This window comes from Typopeltis vanoorti, chromosome 22, assembly GCF_054136105.1.
Source record: "Typopeltis vanoorti isolate ZY-2024b chromosome 22, IOZ_Tvanoo_1.0, whole genome shotgun sequence".
Taxonomy (NCBI): domain Eukaryota; kingdom Metazoa; phylum Arthropoda; class Arachnida; order Uropygi; family Thelyphonidae; genus Typopeltis; species Typopeltis vanoorti.
The window spans coordinates 24388255-24404825 of record NC_143570.1 but is presented as its reverse complement, the minus strand read 5'-3'; the positions used below and the strand labels follow the sequence as shown (position 1 = coordinate 24404825).

The 16571-nt window shown below is 34.9% G+C and overlaps 1 protein-coding gene across 2 annotated transcripts in view; it reads right to left on the bottom strand.

The window, feature by feature from the left end:
- LOC150094223 (MKI67 FHA domain-interacting nucleolar phosphoprotein) overlaps positions 1-16571 on the bottom strand; it is a 136772-nt gene that overhangs the window by 12956 nt on the left and 107245 nt on the right. For both annotated transcript variants that reach the window (XM_090412390.1, XM_090412389.1), the window contains exons 3-4: positions 11491-11599; positions 4257-4468 (exon numbers count right to left, since the gene is read on the bottom strand). In XM_090412390.1, coding sequence (XP_090268516.1) covers positions 4257-4468; positions 11491-11599 — 321 coding nt within the window. The remainder of the gene's footprint in view (positions 1-4256; positions 4469-11490; positions 11600-16571) is intronic.

Genomic DNA, 16571 nt, shown 5'->3' with positions numbered 1-16571 from the left:
TATCACATTAAAAATGAGGATATTAGGAAGGAAGTTGCCATTGTTAGCATTCAGCAATGTATTAGCAGAGCTAATCTCATCTTTAAAAGGTACCTGTGGCATGATTATATATAATAAATTACATGATAATCACAGTAATTAACTTTAATGAAATGAAAGTACAGATATTTCGTACTGAAAATAACAGTACATCATCAGTGTGTAGAAACAAGCAACCAGAATTTAAAGGAACCAGATTACAAAGTACATACAGCAGTCAGTAGTTTACCAATTAAAAACTTTTACTGCATGCTAGAAATTAGTATTAATTAATATTATTAAACAACTATTTTTGATGATTACATAAGATAAGAATCTCCCAAACTTTTGGGGGAGAGAGAGAGAGAGAGCGAGCGACAATCGTTCCAATTCAGATGTGACCGATGTTTAAATATGAATGCCTTTTCAAAGAAAGTTGTGAAGCCCTTTTACATCAGTCAAATCTGAATCGGAACAATCATCCCCCCCCCCCCCCAAAAAAAAAGTTTGGGAAATTCTTATCTTATGTAACCATCAAAAATAGTTGTTTAATAATATTATTTATTAATACTAATTTCTAGCATGTGGAAACAGTTTTTAATTAGTAAACCACCAACTGCTGTATGTACTTTGTAATTCGGTTCTTTTTTCTACACACTGATTATGTACTATTATTTTCAGCAAGAAATAAATGTACTTTCATTTCATTAAAGTTAATTACTGTGGTTATCGTGTAATTTATTATTTAGAGCTAATCTCAGACTGTATGGTCACTTAAATGGAATAAGAGGAAAGATTAGTGAAACAAGTATTCTTTGAATGACTGTTATAATAAATAGCAGACAGGAAAGAAAACAACCCACAGATGGATCGATACAATAAAAATGCCGTATTTTACAACATAGAAAACAAAAATCTAAGTCCTGATAATGCTGGAGTCTTGACAGATAAAGATTAATTTAGAGGCAAACTATAACTTTTTATGTAGTACAATCAGGAATTAGGTTTAATTTCTGCAGTTTTTCATGAACTCTAAAAGATTCTTGGGATTTCTGTTTATACTGATTTGGTTCATTTCAAACAATGTGGGGATACTCTCAATTTTCCTTGTAACAGATTGTGATCTGGTTCCATCTCCCTACACCTTTGAATACCCTGCTATCTTGTATCATGTTAGATGTTTTTCCAATTATCTATTACAAGACTGTCCAACCTTAGGTAATCCGAGGGCCGCATCACAATGCGTATCTAGTAATTTGGTGAGAAGCAGCGACACAACCTCGATAGCTGAACAAACGAACAACACTAATCGCACACTTATGTTCCCCGTGAGCACCCGGATATGCGCGTTGGAACAAAGCAGTGTAAGAATGCTTCTTTGACCCATCTAATATTTGAAAAAATGTGGGTATATAGTGATGTAAAAACACCAAATAAAATTACCAACATCGAGATTATCGATTAGTGATAAAATTAAAATATCTAATACGCATTAGATTTAAATTTTTATTTTATTTTTTTGCTCGTGAAAATCAAAACCCACAGGCGAGTCGCACCGTAGGCCGCATCTGGCCCACTGGCAGTGCTTTGGACAGCCCTGATCTATTATACTGTTTAGGTTGTTTCCCTAAGTGAATTTACTGTAATTTTATGCTTGAAGGATATATATATATATATATATATATATATATATTTTTTTTTTCATATTCTGAAAACTTTCTGTCAGACCCAAATAAGACAATTTGTAGAAACATGTAACATAGTAAACACCAGATAGCAGCAATGGAGACAGCTTGTCTTTCAGAGAAGACAAAATAGAAGCTCTCTCCATTGCTGCTACCTGGTGTTTACCACATTTTTTACTTCAGAATTGCCTTTTACAAAAAGGAATTCTTCCCTTGAAAGGATTATTATTATTATTATGTGACACCTCCAGGGAGTCCAAAGACTCATCGAGGGAGAGTGTGCCAACAGCATCGAACGACCGATCCCTTCCAACTACTAACCATGCTCAAACTTGCTTAACTTTTTGCAAGCCATTAGTAGCAGAGGCTTGACCAATCGACCAACTTTTGTTCAATACGATGAAAATTTCATTCCAAGAATATTACAGTGACTGTTGATTTTTATAGGGATAGCAGAAAATAGAATCATGAATAATGATTATTATAAGCTTATAGAACCACTTTAAAGTGGTCTCCAGATGCTATTATCAGAGTGTGATTTTTAACTATGCACTGAAAGAAAATCATTGCATTTCTTCTTACAAACTAACACTCTAATTTTAAAGGGACAGAGGAGAAGTAGCTGAAGTATTAACATTGCATAGTGAATTTGCCTTGGGGTTTGACATGGTCAACCATAATCCCAAAAATTTCTATTATCAGTTCCATTTAAGAAATATTTAAAAAAGTAAATACATATGCCTAAAAAGTTCAGGCCAAAACCAACATTACTTCCTACAACATGTACTTCAAATCATTCAGTAGGTACAATCCATTACTCAGACAATTGGCTAACTTCTGACACTTAAAAAAAAACAAAAAAAAAAAACATTCAAGTATTGATTTTAATCTTATTCTAGTCTTAAAATGTTCCCCATTCACAAATTTTTGTAAAATGCTTACTAAAATAAAATTATATCCAGCGGCCTAAGAAAAGACATGGTAATTAACAGGTCTTAACACTTGCCTGTTGCGAGTAATTTTTCCAGCGAGTGCTGGAAAAATAGAATTTTATCCTTGGCGTTGGTATATATATAATAAAAGAAAAATACTTCTTAAACAAAACTTTTTTTTTTTTTAACTTGAAGAAAACAGAAGGATATGTGTAATATAAAGGACCATTCCAATAACAAAAAAGTTAATGTAACAAATTGCACTTACAAAAAAAAAAAAGTAATTTTTACTGTTCTTCCTACTCTTATTTATTCACTCTCCTTCTTGGAATGATTCTCTTACACTGGAAATATTCTCCCAACAACAGTATATATATCACTTCTACTGACTTTTTATTATTATTATTATTTGTCACCTCCAGGGAGTCCAAACACTCATTGAGGGAGAGCATCTGCTCTACAACTCTGTCTCCACCACTCACAATCCAACATCTGATCGCAACTACACCAGCGCCATCTATCGCTGACCATCACAAACATCCATGCCCACAGCCTTTTGGCTGGGGAGCAGATACGCTAGCCACTCAGCCAATCAGACTTATTTAAGAAACTAGGGTGTCTTGGGCAAGTACATTTATTTTTTCATAGCGAGTGGGATTTTGCATAATTTTTTGAGCACTGGTAATTAATATGTTGACAAAGATATGACTCATGTCACAGCAAATCTAAACAAAAAATTTATGTTCCATATAAAAATTACAAGGAAACCAACTATTATTTCAGTGAACTAAAAAATTTATATATAAAATAAAATGCAGAGAAAGGAATTGGAATTCATCTATAATTTTACTTATGTAAACATAAGTAAATAAATGAATTTGAAATAACTTGAATAAGAAATAGAACATCACAGAATTGTATTTAAAGTAGGTAGAAAGAAGAAGAAAATTAAATTATAAGACAACACCAGAAATTTTGACTTTTCCACTGAAGTTTCAAGTCCTCCACATGGATATTCTATAAACAGAATGATATCGAATAACATCAGTGTCCTTTGATGATCTCCCTTAAATAGACTGAATATTTGTGGAATTATTTAAGGAGGACCATTCATGGACCTGAGAAATAACTGCCTGTTACTTTCTAAGTAATAAATCAAGATTCATAATTGTTCCTATCTAGAATTATGACTGCAGCAACTAAGGCTATTAAGCTTATTAATCATGTGTATTCTGGCTGATTTTCTTGTTCTATGGGTTGAAAAACCAGTCTCAGGGGAGGGGAAAGAAATTAAGCCACCCTTCATATTAGATCAACTAGCCTATCTTCTAGTGAAATGTATAGGGTTGTTTCACATCCTAGATGTGATCTGAATCCAAGCCTTTCCAACTAAAGGGCATTATCGGTGCTGACTGAGCTCAAGTTTCTGCAAGAAGTAAACTAAAAAAAAACATGTCACTATATGCAGAAGTCAGAAAACCTTTCACAGAATCATTATTCACCTCCCCTTTCTCCTGGTACTTTGCAACAGCAATAAATATAATCAGTGGGAATTTGATATTAACATGTAAAAATACAATGTAGCATATATATTTTTGTTATATAATTAATATTAAGATACCTGAATGTCAAAATTGAATGCAATTCCAAGTTTTGATAATTTTGATTTTGTTTTGTTTAGTTTTGACAATCTTTTTTTCTGCTTTTTAAGAAGCTGTTCTTCAGTTTTTGTTTGATTCTGTCGAAATCTATTCATAGCGGAAGCCAAAGGATGACATTTCTTCCAACCCCGAAATAATAATCGGTGAACCTTTTCTGGTGGGATGTACTGACCTGTAAAAACATAAAAGGAAGAGCAACCTTTATTCAAAATAAAATAATTCCACAGCATTCTATTTTTTTTTTTTAATTTAGAATCCTTGATGAATATGAAATTTGTAATTTTATGTGAGAGGAAAAAAAAAGCTTGTTAGTGCAATTTAATCTGGAATTACATTATTCCATTCATATGTCACAAAAAAACAGTATACTCAACATCTCTGAAGTCAAGGAGAATACCAAAACATTAAACACATATAGGTTATATAATAAACACAGTGATTAGATTTATAGAAAGGAGAATGTAACCTAACAACAATTCAAAGAAAATTTGGCTTATATATACCATTTCGTTTTTTGTATAAGAAAAATGACTTCTGCTGTTGAGTATCTCAGTGGGTTATGCTTCCCACTGATGAGATCTTGAAAAAGATTCAAAATCGGACTAGTAAGTGATTATTAATAACAGCATGGCATTATACACTTCCCGGAAGGAAGTATTTGTGAAGATATTTCTGGGCAAGCTTTTTCATTGCTTACTTATGCTAAGATATCAGTAATACTGTAAAACATTACTGAGTACCCAGAAAGAAATAAACCCTGCATGTCTTTCTACATAATCAACTTATTCTCTTTAAAAGTTGAAATTTGACAATGAAGAAGTAATATAAAACAATGCAAAAATAATTGTAGGATATATTTTTTTAAATAACATACATAGTGTTACTTTCTAATAACAGATAGCAGAAAGTAACACTCTGTATGTCATAAAAAAAAATATCCTATCCTGCAGTTATTGATAGTTAAAGAAAAGACTCATGAATAAAGAACAGAAAATGGAAATAGATTGTATGTAACCAAAGGCATAACTGTTACAATAAAAATACAAATGTAGGTGATAGTCATTAAAAAATTAAATGATTATATGAGGAAACACGAATATGTACAGAATATAATCGATTTAATTAATATAACAAAATATAATGTTTCATTTTTTCTATAATCAAATTCCTGACATGTACCTTCAAGGGGTGTACAGGATATGATAGTACTACATGAAAGATTTACATCATTACTAACTTCCTATCTACAATTTTCCTCCAAATCAGTCTGTTACTTGTCAAGACTACAACATTATCAGATCTTATATTTCTATCGTCTAAGGCACTTTGTACCGTATCAATCCACCTATATCTTGGTCTTCCTCTGGGTGTTTTCCTGCCAGCCTGGCAGAGAACAAGTGTTCTCTGCCAAGGCTGGCTTGTTCTTTCCTCGCCCATTCTGTTTAAGTGACCATACCACCTGAGACTAGCTCTGTTAACGCATTCCTGGATGCTGACAATGTCAAGTTCTTTCCTAACATCCTCGTTTTTAATATGATATTGCGATTGATGCCATCTGTTCACACACTTCTAATCTTTCTCAGGACTCTCATATTTGCGGTCTCTATTCACGTGTTTTACTTCTGACCCAGCTCTCAGATCCATAAGTTAAAATTGGTTTGAACACTGTCTTGTATACAGCTAATTTAGTGTTCTGACTAATTTCAATCTTATTCCATATGAATTTATTCAATTGACTGCCTACCATACCAGCTTTGTTGATTCTGTTGTCTATTTCCATATTTAATTTACCGTCTTCACTAAAAATCGTGCCTAAGTAGCCGAAATGTTTTACTTGTTCCACAGGTTCCCCGTTCACAACACAGCTGACATTTTCAACAATTCTACCTATTTTCATTGTCTTTGTTTTTTTTAATGCTGACCTTCATACCATATCTATTACAACAGTTATTCAATTTAGTCAGGGAATCTTGCAAACTTCTAGTGGATTTATTTAGAAGTATAATATCGTCCGCATAAAGCAAAGAGCAGACATTAACATGTCCAATTCTGATATTATGTTTAATACCACTTTCCTTCATAATGTGATCCATATAGATAATGAATAACAGAGAGGATAATGTACATCCTCGTCTCACACCAGATTTAACATTAAACCATCTTCTTGTACTTCCTTCAATTCTAACTGCTGACTTACAACTCAAATAAAGACTAAGTATTGCTTGATATAATGCCCCATTGACACCATATAACTGCAGCATATTGAATAGCTTCTCTCTTGGCACCTTGTCATATGCCTTTTCCAAATCGAAAAAACTTAAATACAGATCTTTGTTATATTCCCATGCTTTCTCGACTATTTGTCGTAAAGTGAAGATCTGATCCTGACAGCCTCTATTTGGCCTGAATCTAGCTTGTTCTTCACAAGCTTTTCTTCCACAATTCTTCTCAACCATTTCTCAAGTATACTTGCATAGATCTTGCCAGGCACACTCAGTAGGGAAATACCTCTGTAATTCTCACATTCAGTTCTATTTCCCTTTTTATATATGGGTACTATTAGAGCTCTACTCCAATCATTGGGAATTCGTCCCTCTGTTCAGGTTTCTTGAACTATGCAGTGCAGTCACTGTAAGACTTTTATACCACCATACTTCAGCATTTCTGGTCGAATATCATCTACTCCTGCTGCCTTTCCACATTTCAAGCTTTGGATGGCTTTTTCTACTTCAAGTATGGATATGTATTCCTGACTGTATGCCTGGTCAGTGTTTTTTACCACTGTGCTATCACTGCTTGTTTCATTTAGCAATTTTTCGAAGTACTTACTCCATACTTCAAGGATATCTTTTTCTTCTATTTTCATGTCGCCTTTATCATCTCTAACTGCTTTTACAGCACTCTTTCCTCCATTTCTAAGTTTCTTTGACAAGAACATAGAAAATAAATATCAAGAAGGTGGTAAGATATTCTGAAGGTTGTTGACAACCTCCAGAATATCTTACCACCTTCTTGATATTTATTTTCTATGTTCTTGCCAAAGTCCTCCCATGACTTTTGTTTAGCTAGTTTTACACAGTGTTTTGCTTTCTTACATTTGTCTCTGTATTCTCTAAGAGCAAAAGCTGACTTATTTGCCAGGAAAACTTTTGATATGCTTTCTTCTTTTCCTTCACTGCCTCTTTAACTTCCTGTGTCCACCATGGAGTTCTGATTTTTCTATCCTTGCAGACAACCTCACCACATGCCTCTCTGGCTGAATCAATCAGGGTTTTCTTCAAGGCTTGCCACTGGGTTGCCAAGGTTTGGTTCCTGTTCTCAAACACTTTCATGTTTTCTCCAATAATCTTTGTGTATTTTAGTCTACAGTTCACATCTGAGAGCTGCTCAACTTTTATTCGCTTTAAAACTTGCTTACATGTTATTCTTTTCAATATGAAATTCAATTTTATCCTGCTCAAGACCATAGTCTACATTATACAGGGTGTTCGGGATAAATTTGACAGTTTCGTAAGGAAAAAGAAAATCTTCTTTGTATCTATTAAATTTAATGAATTGACAAAAAAACATTACAGGCAGAGTTAATTACAATACTATCAACAAGATTTACTCAAAATAACCACCATTAGCATCGATCACAGCTTCAATTCTGCTTCGGAACCTCGAACAAGCTGATGCTACAGTCTCCCTGGGAAGGGCCGCAAAAACTGTTTTAATTTTATCCATTAACTGGGCTTTTGTATTACTGGAAGTGCGATTGGTGTCTTTTTCAACTGCGCCCCATACAAAATAATCCATGGGGTTAAGGTCTGGGGAGTTTGGAGGCCAAACATTTGGACTGGTGAAGTCGTAGAAATTTTCAGACAACCATTTTTGACTTTTCCCAGAGGTGTGGCAAGGGGCCGAATCCTGCTGCCATACATACGGCCTACCATTGGCTACCCTTGTTATCCAGGGCTTGACTACAGTTAGCAACTCCACGAACAAAGCCCGAATTCCAATGCCAGGGTTCTTCAACACCTGTTCCTGCAGATTTGCGAGGAATTCTGCTGTACGAACGCAATCAGATCGTCTGCTAGGGATCTTTCTTCTTGCTACATCCTCGTAGTCACCATTGCAAGTCTCTAGTTCATGCCTGATTGTTTTTACTGTATTCAGGGAGCATTGGGCAGCAGTCGTAATATCCTTATTTTGATGGCGGGCACGAATCATCATGATACAAGTTATTCTCTTCCATGATTCAGGTGGGTTCCAGCTATCCATCCTTTCTCACATCTTGTATATGAATGAAGAAGGGTCCAAACTTTTAAATGAAGAGAAGTGTGTGTTAATACATGTAACTTACGGAAAAATATAATTAATTATAAATATGTCAAATTTATCCCGAACACCCTGTATATACAGAAAAATTTACCATGATATTTCTTACATATAGCATACAATTATATATAGATAGTTTCTGTAATGGCAAACACAAGTTACAAGTTGAATATGGAAAGAAATTAGTAATAGCTATAGCTCTGATTATTCTATTTTGTATTCAAAGCAGTAAACAGTAATGTTGCGGTAATCTCCACTGCAGTGAAGAATCACCCATGAATCTTAAATTATGTATCCATTACCCAAGCATCTTAAAAAAGCTGAATTAATGAAATTTTTAATTTAATATATTCTATTAATTACAAACCTCAACATATTTGTTAAAAATGTGATATGGAGGACTAAATACTATAATGATTTTTTTTTTTTTTTTTTTTTTAGTACCAGTACAATTAATTTCATGCTATTTTACAGTTATATCATGATCAAGCTTACCCATTAGGTGAAATATATGTATTTGGTTTCAACATATCATGGTTAATCCTGTTTTCTAAATTCTCAAGGGTTTTTTCTGTCATCAGCAAATTATATCATTTTGCCAAAAAGATTTTACTCACACAAATCATTTACATATATTGAAAATATAACAAAGATCTGCATTAAGTTTTGTAGATCTGGAAAAGAAATATGACAAGGTGCCAAGAGAAAAGCTATTCAAAATGCTACAGTTATATGGTGTCAATGGAGCATTATATCAAGCAATACTTAGTCTTTATTTGAGTTGTAAGTCAGCAGTTAGAATCGAAGGAAATACAGGAAGATGGTTTAATGTGAAATCTGATGTCAGACAAGGATGTACATTATCCCCTCTCTTATTCAGTATCTATATGGATCACATTATGAAGAAAAGTAGTATTAAACCTGATATGAAATTTGGAGATGTTAATGTCAGCTCTTTACTTTATGCAGATGATGTTATACTTCTAAATAAATGTGCAATATTCCCAGACTAAATTGAATAACTGTTGTAATAGATTTGGTATGAAGATCAGCAATAACAAGACTATGAAAATATCAACTGTATTGTGAATGGAGAGTCTATAGAACTAAAAAGGAAAACATTTCAGCTACTTAGGCACAATTTTTAGTGAAGATGGTAAATTAAATATGGAACTAGACAACAGAATCAACAAGACTGGGATGGTAGGAAGTCAACTGAATAAAATTTATATGGAAGAATATGCAAAACACTAAATTAGCTGTATATAAGACAGTGTTCAAACCAATTTTAACTTATGGATTTGAGAGCTGGGTTAGAAATAAAACACTTGACCAAGGACTAGATACACAGATATAAGTCCTGAGAAAGATTAGGGGCACGAACAAATGGCATCAGTGGCAATATCATATTAAAATCTGTTAAAGAAAATCAAGTAGATACTTTCTCCAGGACAATCATGTATATCCTGTTTTTGGGACAGACACGATGTTGTGCTCATAGCCTCTATTTCTCAAGAAACAACAATAAATGCAGATGTTTACCATGAGACTGAAAAAAACTGCAGCAGTCTATAACCCACCATATAGCCCAATTGCACCAAGTGACTTCCATCTTTTTCTCTGATCAAAGAGATTTTTTTTTTTTGGAAGCTCAACAATTCAACAGTGATGATGGTCATGAAGGATTGAGTCAAAACATTGGTGACAGACCACTTTGAGTGGATACAAAAACTTGTACCCCAATATGATAAATGTCTTAATGTAGTGAGTGAATATGTGTAATCTTGTGACAAAGTAATACTGAAAATGTCATTTCATTTAGAACATAAATTTTTGGATCAGCATCATTATTATTCATGTATGAATAGGAAATTATATGCAGAAATATTCATATAGCAAAAACTCATGGAGTCTGTTAAATGAAAATCAAGCAGATTGCTCTGTTTCATGTTAAATGTCAGATGGTTCATGAGTCTTATCTTCAAAAACAAGATGCCTATGTATATCCAAAACTGTTTCCTTGTCCCCCCCCCCCCCATGTCCATTACTTTGTCTGTAGCAAGCAAGAACACTGAACGTAGATGAAGATGGATGTCTAAGTTGGCGTTCCAACCATCTTGATTGATTTTTTTAATTGTTTTTGTTAGGGGTCTTTGTTGGCTTTCTTCAAGAATGACAGTATTAGGAATGTGATCTTGCCATGTATATCCTAGTAATATTCGAAGGCATCTTGTCCTAAAGTTATTGATGATATTAACTGTTCACTGAGTAGCGATGTTCCTTGCTTGGTCACCATATGTAAATATGGCTCAACTGGTGGTTGTTTTGTACAGACGAATTTTGGTATTCGTGATGATGAGATCGGATTTCCAGATATTAGTTTTACAGGACTATAGAGCTTTGTGTTCTCTTTTCACTGTCAGATTTGATGTAAGAACCAAGGCACTGAAAATAATTTGTTTCTTCAAGAATATGAAAATTTGCTTCTTCATTTAGTGTAATATTTCCTTCTAATCTGTTCTTCAGGACTTTAGTTTGACTGCCAACCAGATCAGTGCTGCATTTTTACATAAATTATCAAAGTGGTTTTGGCCTGTCTGAATGTTAGGTCAATCAATACATCATCTGCAAAACAGATGCTGCTTATTGAGTTATTCCATACTCATTTGCTGTGAGTTTGAATAGATAATCAAAAGTAATAATGAAAGATATTTCTGGATAAGCCTTGTAATTCCCTCTCACTGTTATTATAAAATGGCACCCATCTTGGTTAAAATATAACAAGAAATCTATACAAGAAAGTCAGCTGCTGCATTCTTTGTAGATTAAACAACATTAATATCAATAATACAAAGATCAACAATATGCACTTACATTTTATAATCTTTTCAAACATAAGATAGTTGTGCATTGTTTCTGCAACAATTTTGGCCACTTCATTACATTCAAATTCAATAAATGCATACCCTCGACTGCGGCCAGTCTGGAAAAAAACAAACATAAGAGTAAGCATAGTTCTAAAGTTGACTCAAAAATATAACCATATAAATAACATTTTGCATCTCCTGATAACAAAGGTTATCAGGAGACTAATTATATATTATTAAAACCGCTTCCATAAAATGGAGGAGACTTTTCAAAATAAAAACTTTACATATTTATTAAAGTACATTTATGTGATTAAGTAATAAAGCCCTGAAGTTCTGACAATACTTTACTGCTGTCATCCTCAGGTATACATACTATAAAATACAAGAAACTACAAAATCAAATAAAACATTAAGAAAAAATTAATGCAAAGGAAAACATTGAGTGATGTATTTTTTAAAATAAAATTCTCAATGAATATTAAGGGCATCTTCTGTTTAAATTATACAAAAGATAACTGAAGAATCAACAAAGTGAATTTCAGTCACATGAAAATGATGTAAAGTAGCACTGGCTGAATCATTCTTTTCTGCATCTTCTGTTTAAATTATACAAACAAGATAACTGAAGAATCAACAAAGTGAATTTCAGTCACATGAAAATGATGTAAAGTAGCACTGGCTGAATCATTCTAAAGTCACAATAATGATTTTATATACCTAGTCTAGACATAAATACTGTTACATCACGAACAGTGCATAAACCTTTAATCTATCAGTAAATCATTTACAGCTTTCAGCACAGGCAAACTACATGCATAAAGCAGCACTCAATGTTCAAAATGTATCCCTTTTGTCTTCACGCACACTCGAAGTCTGTGGGGCCACATATCGATGGTGACACACACACACACACACACACACACCATCCAACAGAAACACTGCCACTACTTGCTCCAAATACACCTTCAGGTTGGTGATGCTGTTGTTCCTTGTGGTCAGATACATCTTTGGTATTGTTATAGCAATTAATAGCACAATACATAAATGATACCACTAGTGGCCGCCATGGAGACCAGTATGCAGATGCTGCATAGGAAATGTGCAAGACCCTTGCGGTCAAATATATCCACCTCACCAACATCCGTGGCCTCAACTCCAATCTTAAAAGTGCCCACTACCATTTTCAGTCTACTAAACCCCACCTCCCCTCAACACTATTCATCTCAACCTTCCAAACTACACACTCCTTTAACTGCTTTTGACCCAAAGGTGGCATCTGTGCATACATCTGCTCAGATATACTTTGCCAGAGAACACCCAACCTAGAATTGCCCAACTTTGATCTTCTTTGGTTGAAAATATCCCTTCCCCACTTAGTAAAATATATTTGCGGTCAATATTGCTCCCCTAATGCCACCAACCACTCTGAGCTCTTTAATTTCCTCTCCTTCAAAATTGATTTTCTCCAGTCCCACTTTCCAACAGTGAAATCATCCTCCTAGAGATTTTAATGTCAACAACACCAACTGGCTTTCCTCCTACAAGAGTAGTTTGGCATTATAACAGTGCCATGTGGGACAGACTCCACAACTTCTTTGCCTCATTCCCATAGTTGGACTATTTCTTCCAGCCTTGCAACCCAAACATAGGCACTGAATTTATCACCAAAGTAATCCTCATTAGCATGGAAACATACATTCTCCACACTACTCTGAATTGCAGTACCCCAACTAAACTTTGGTTCTCCAGAAGATGTGCCAAGGTTGTACAAATGAAAAATCAAACATACCAAAACTGACTTACATTAAGAACTCCACCCTCCTTTAGTGTTTCTAATCAAGCCTGAAATAGATACAAGAAACTATGAATGCTTCCAAAACAGAGTTCTAAAGAGCAAAAAAGCAGGAAACTAGCAGCCTGTCCAAATGGAGCTGAGCCTTTCGGCTCTTGTCAAAGCAGTCGTTGTAACTTCTGTCCAACACTATTTCCACCCCTATCATACCCAGATGGCTCTACTGCATAATTGCCCACAGAAAAAGCCAATTTCCTGGTTTCACACTTTGCTTCCAATGCATGCATAACTGACAATGGTAAATGCTCACCAACCATTCCAGATGCCCAACATACAATGCCCTCTATATCCTTTTGCCAGAAAGAGATCAGAAAAATACTGTCCAAAATAGGGAAAAAAAAAAGAGTCTCCTGGCCCTAATGGCATTCCTCCAGTTGTTTTGAAAGTTTGTGCACCAGAACTGACTCCTATCCTATGTTGCCTGTATATGCTCTCTTACTCCACTGGTATCTATCCACTTTCCACTAGTATGGAAATTGGCCTATATTAACCCATTCCCAAGAAGAGCGACAAATCACTGCTGTCTAACTGACATCCTATCTCACTCACCTCAGTCCTCTCTAAAGTAATGGAAAAAATCATCAATTCCCAACTCCTACACTACCTTGAAGGCACTCACATAATAAATGACCACCAGCATGGATTCTGTTATCGATCAACAGATCTGTTCACATGTCACCCATTTTTGGACAAATGCCATGGAGAAGTTTGGTGAATCTCAAGTGGTTGCACTTGATATCTCCAAAGCTTCTGACCAGGTCTGGCACAAAGGCTTACTAAGCAAACTACAATCGTTTGGTCTGTCTCAGGACTTCTGTAGTTGGATTGCCAGGCCAGGGGTTCCACAAGGTTCTGTCCTCTCACCAACCTTCTTCCTACTATATATCACTTCAGTGCTATATGATCTACTTCAGTTGACCTCCAACCCAATACACAGTTTGCAGATGACAGCACATTGCACTCCTCCCTTTCATTTGATAAACCCTACTCTACACAACTCACCTCAAGCTACAGAACATCAACCACTGCCCTCAATTCTGATCTTCAAGCCATCCTCCAATGGAGTTCAGATGACCTCTTCAATTTCAATGCTAATGAAACCTAGTTCTGTCTTATTTCTCACAAAAAAAGAACCATTTTTTCCCAGTATTATTTTTGACAAACCCAAATTTCCACACAATTTGAGATTTCTCTTCTTGGAATTACCCCAACATCAAGCCTCTCCTGGCATAAACACATCACAACCATTGCATCCTCAGCTTCTAAGAAACTGGGATTTCTCTTTTGCTCAAGATGCTACTTCACCCCTGAGCTATTAACCTTACACAAATCTTCCCAGCTATTGAATATTGTTCTCACAATTTGGAGTAGGGGCCCCTAAATCTCCCTCAAAATGCTTGACTAAATACAGAGGAGAGCAGTTAGATTTATTAATGACCAACTCACTCCTCCTACTTTTGTACAGATGTTTGGATTCTGCAATATGTGTATTCTATAAATATTTCCATGGGAAATGTTTATCTGAAATAGCATCAATAATTCCCCCACTTAGTACTAAGCTTGTTGGAACATGTACCGCTTTCTGCTGCTGCTCAACATCCCTTCACAGTGCACCTTGAAACCAAGAGAACAAGTTTCTTTTCCTCCTCCATCCCTACTACTGCTGTATTGTGGAACAGTCTTTCCCCTAAAATATAATATACAGTATTTTAAATCAAATGTAAACAAGTTCCTCCTTTCCAAACACTACCCATATATGGTACTAATGTACTATAGGTTGATCAACCAACTTCTCGTGTATGGGGCCCAACATATAACCCCCCCCCCCCAAAAAAAAACCACCCTACTGATCCTGAGTGTTTTTAGCTTTTTGAAAATAACAGGTAGCTGCATTCCAACTCACTATTGATAAACATACAAATGGCTGCACATACAATGGCACTAACAAAACTGAACTTGCACAATTCTGTGGACAGCATGGGGATGTGCAGAAGTTGTAACAGAATTTATGGCAAGATTGTGTATATATAAAATATCAATGTTGTGCCCATTTAGGTTGGGTGTGCTGTCACATGTCTTATGCAACCAGGGTTGCATAAGCTACAAAATTCACATCAATTTGACCGTATCATTGCATTTTTATTGATGTGTGAAAGCTTTAACAGTGCATATCTTAATTGGTGCAATGCAATTAATTATAGGATAACTTTGAATACTTTAATTTATCAATTAATATAATTTTAAATATGAAATTTCCGCCCTGGACATGGACTGGTTATTACTAACACCATGTTCAAACATAAAAATGTGCACAAATTCACATGCAAGGAATACGAAAAATTTCATTGACTATGTTATTGTCGATAGTGATGTTTTCTCCCTGGTGAAGGACACCAGAGTGTACAGAAGATCTGAAATTGGAAGTGACAACTATTTAGTCTTCAGCAGGATAAAATTAAATTTCATTTTGAAAAGAAGAACATGTAAGCAAGTTTTAAAGTGAATAAAAGTTGAGCAGCTTTTAGATATGAACTGTAGACTAAAATACACAAAGATTATTGAAGAAAAAATGAAAGAGTTTGAGAACAGGAACCATACCTTGGAGATTAAGCATTTTTTCAAGAGCAAGCCTTGAAGAAAGCACTGATTGATTTAGCCAGAGAGGCATGTGGTGAGGTTGTCTGCAAGGATAGAAAAATCAGAACACAATGGTGGACACAGGAAGTTAAAGAGGCAGTGAAGGAAAAGAAGAAAGCATATCATAAGTTTCTGGCAAGTCAGCTAGTGCTAAAAATACAGAGACAAATGTAAGAAAGCTAAACACTGTGTAAACCTAGCTAAACAAAAGTCATGGAAAGACTTTGGTAAGAACATAGAAAATAAATATCAAGAAGGTTGCCAGAAATTCTGAAGGTTGTTGAAGAAGCTCAGAAATGGAGGAAAGAGTGCTGTAAAAGGAATCAGAGATGATAAAGGTGAAATGAAAACTGGAGCAAAAGATATCCTTCGTGTATGAAGTAATTACTTTGAAAAATTGCTAAAGGAAACAAGCAGTGATGATAGCACAGTGGTAAAACACACTGACCAAGCATGCAGTCAGGAATACATATCCATACTTGAAGTAGAAAAAGCCATCAAAAGCCTGAAATGTGGAAAGGCAGCAGGAGTAGATGATATTCAACCAGAAATGCTCAAGTATGGAGGTATAAAAGTCTTACAGTGGCTGCACTGCA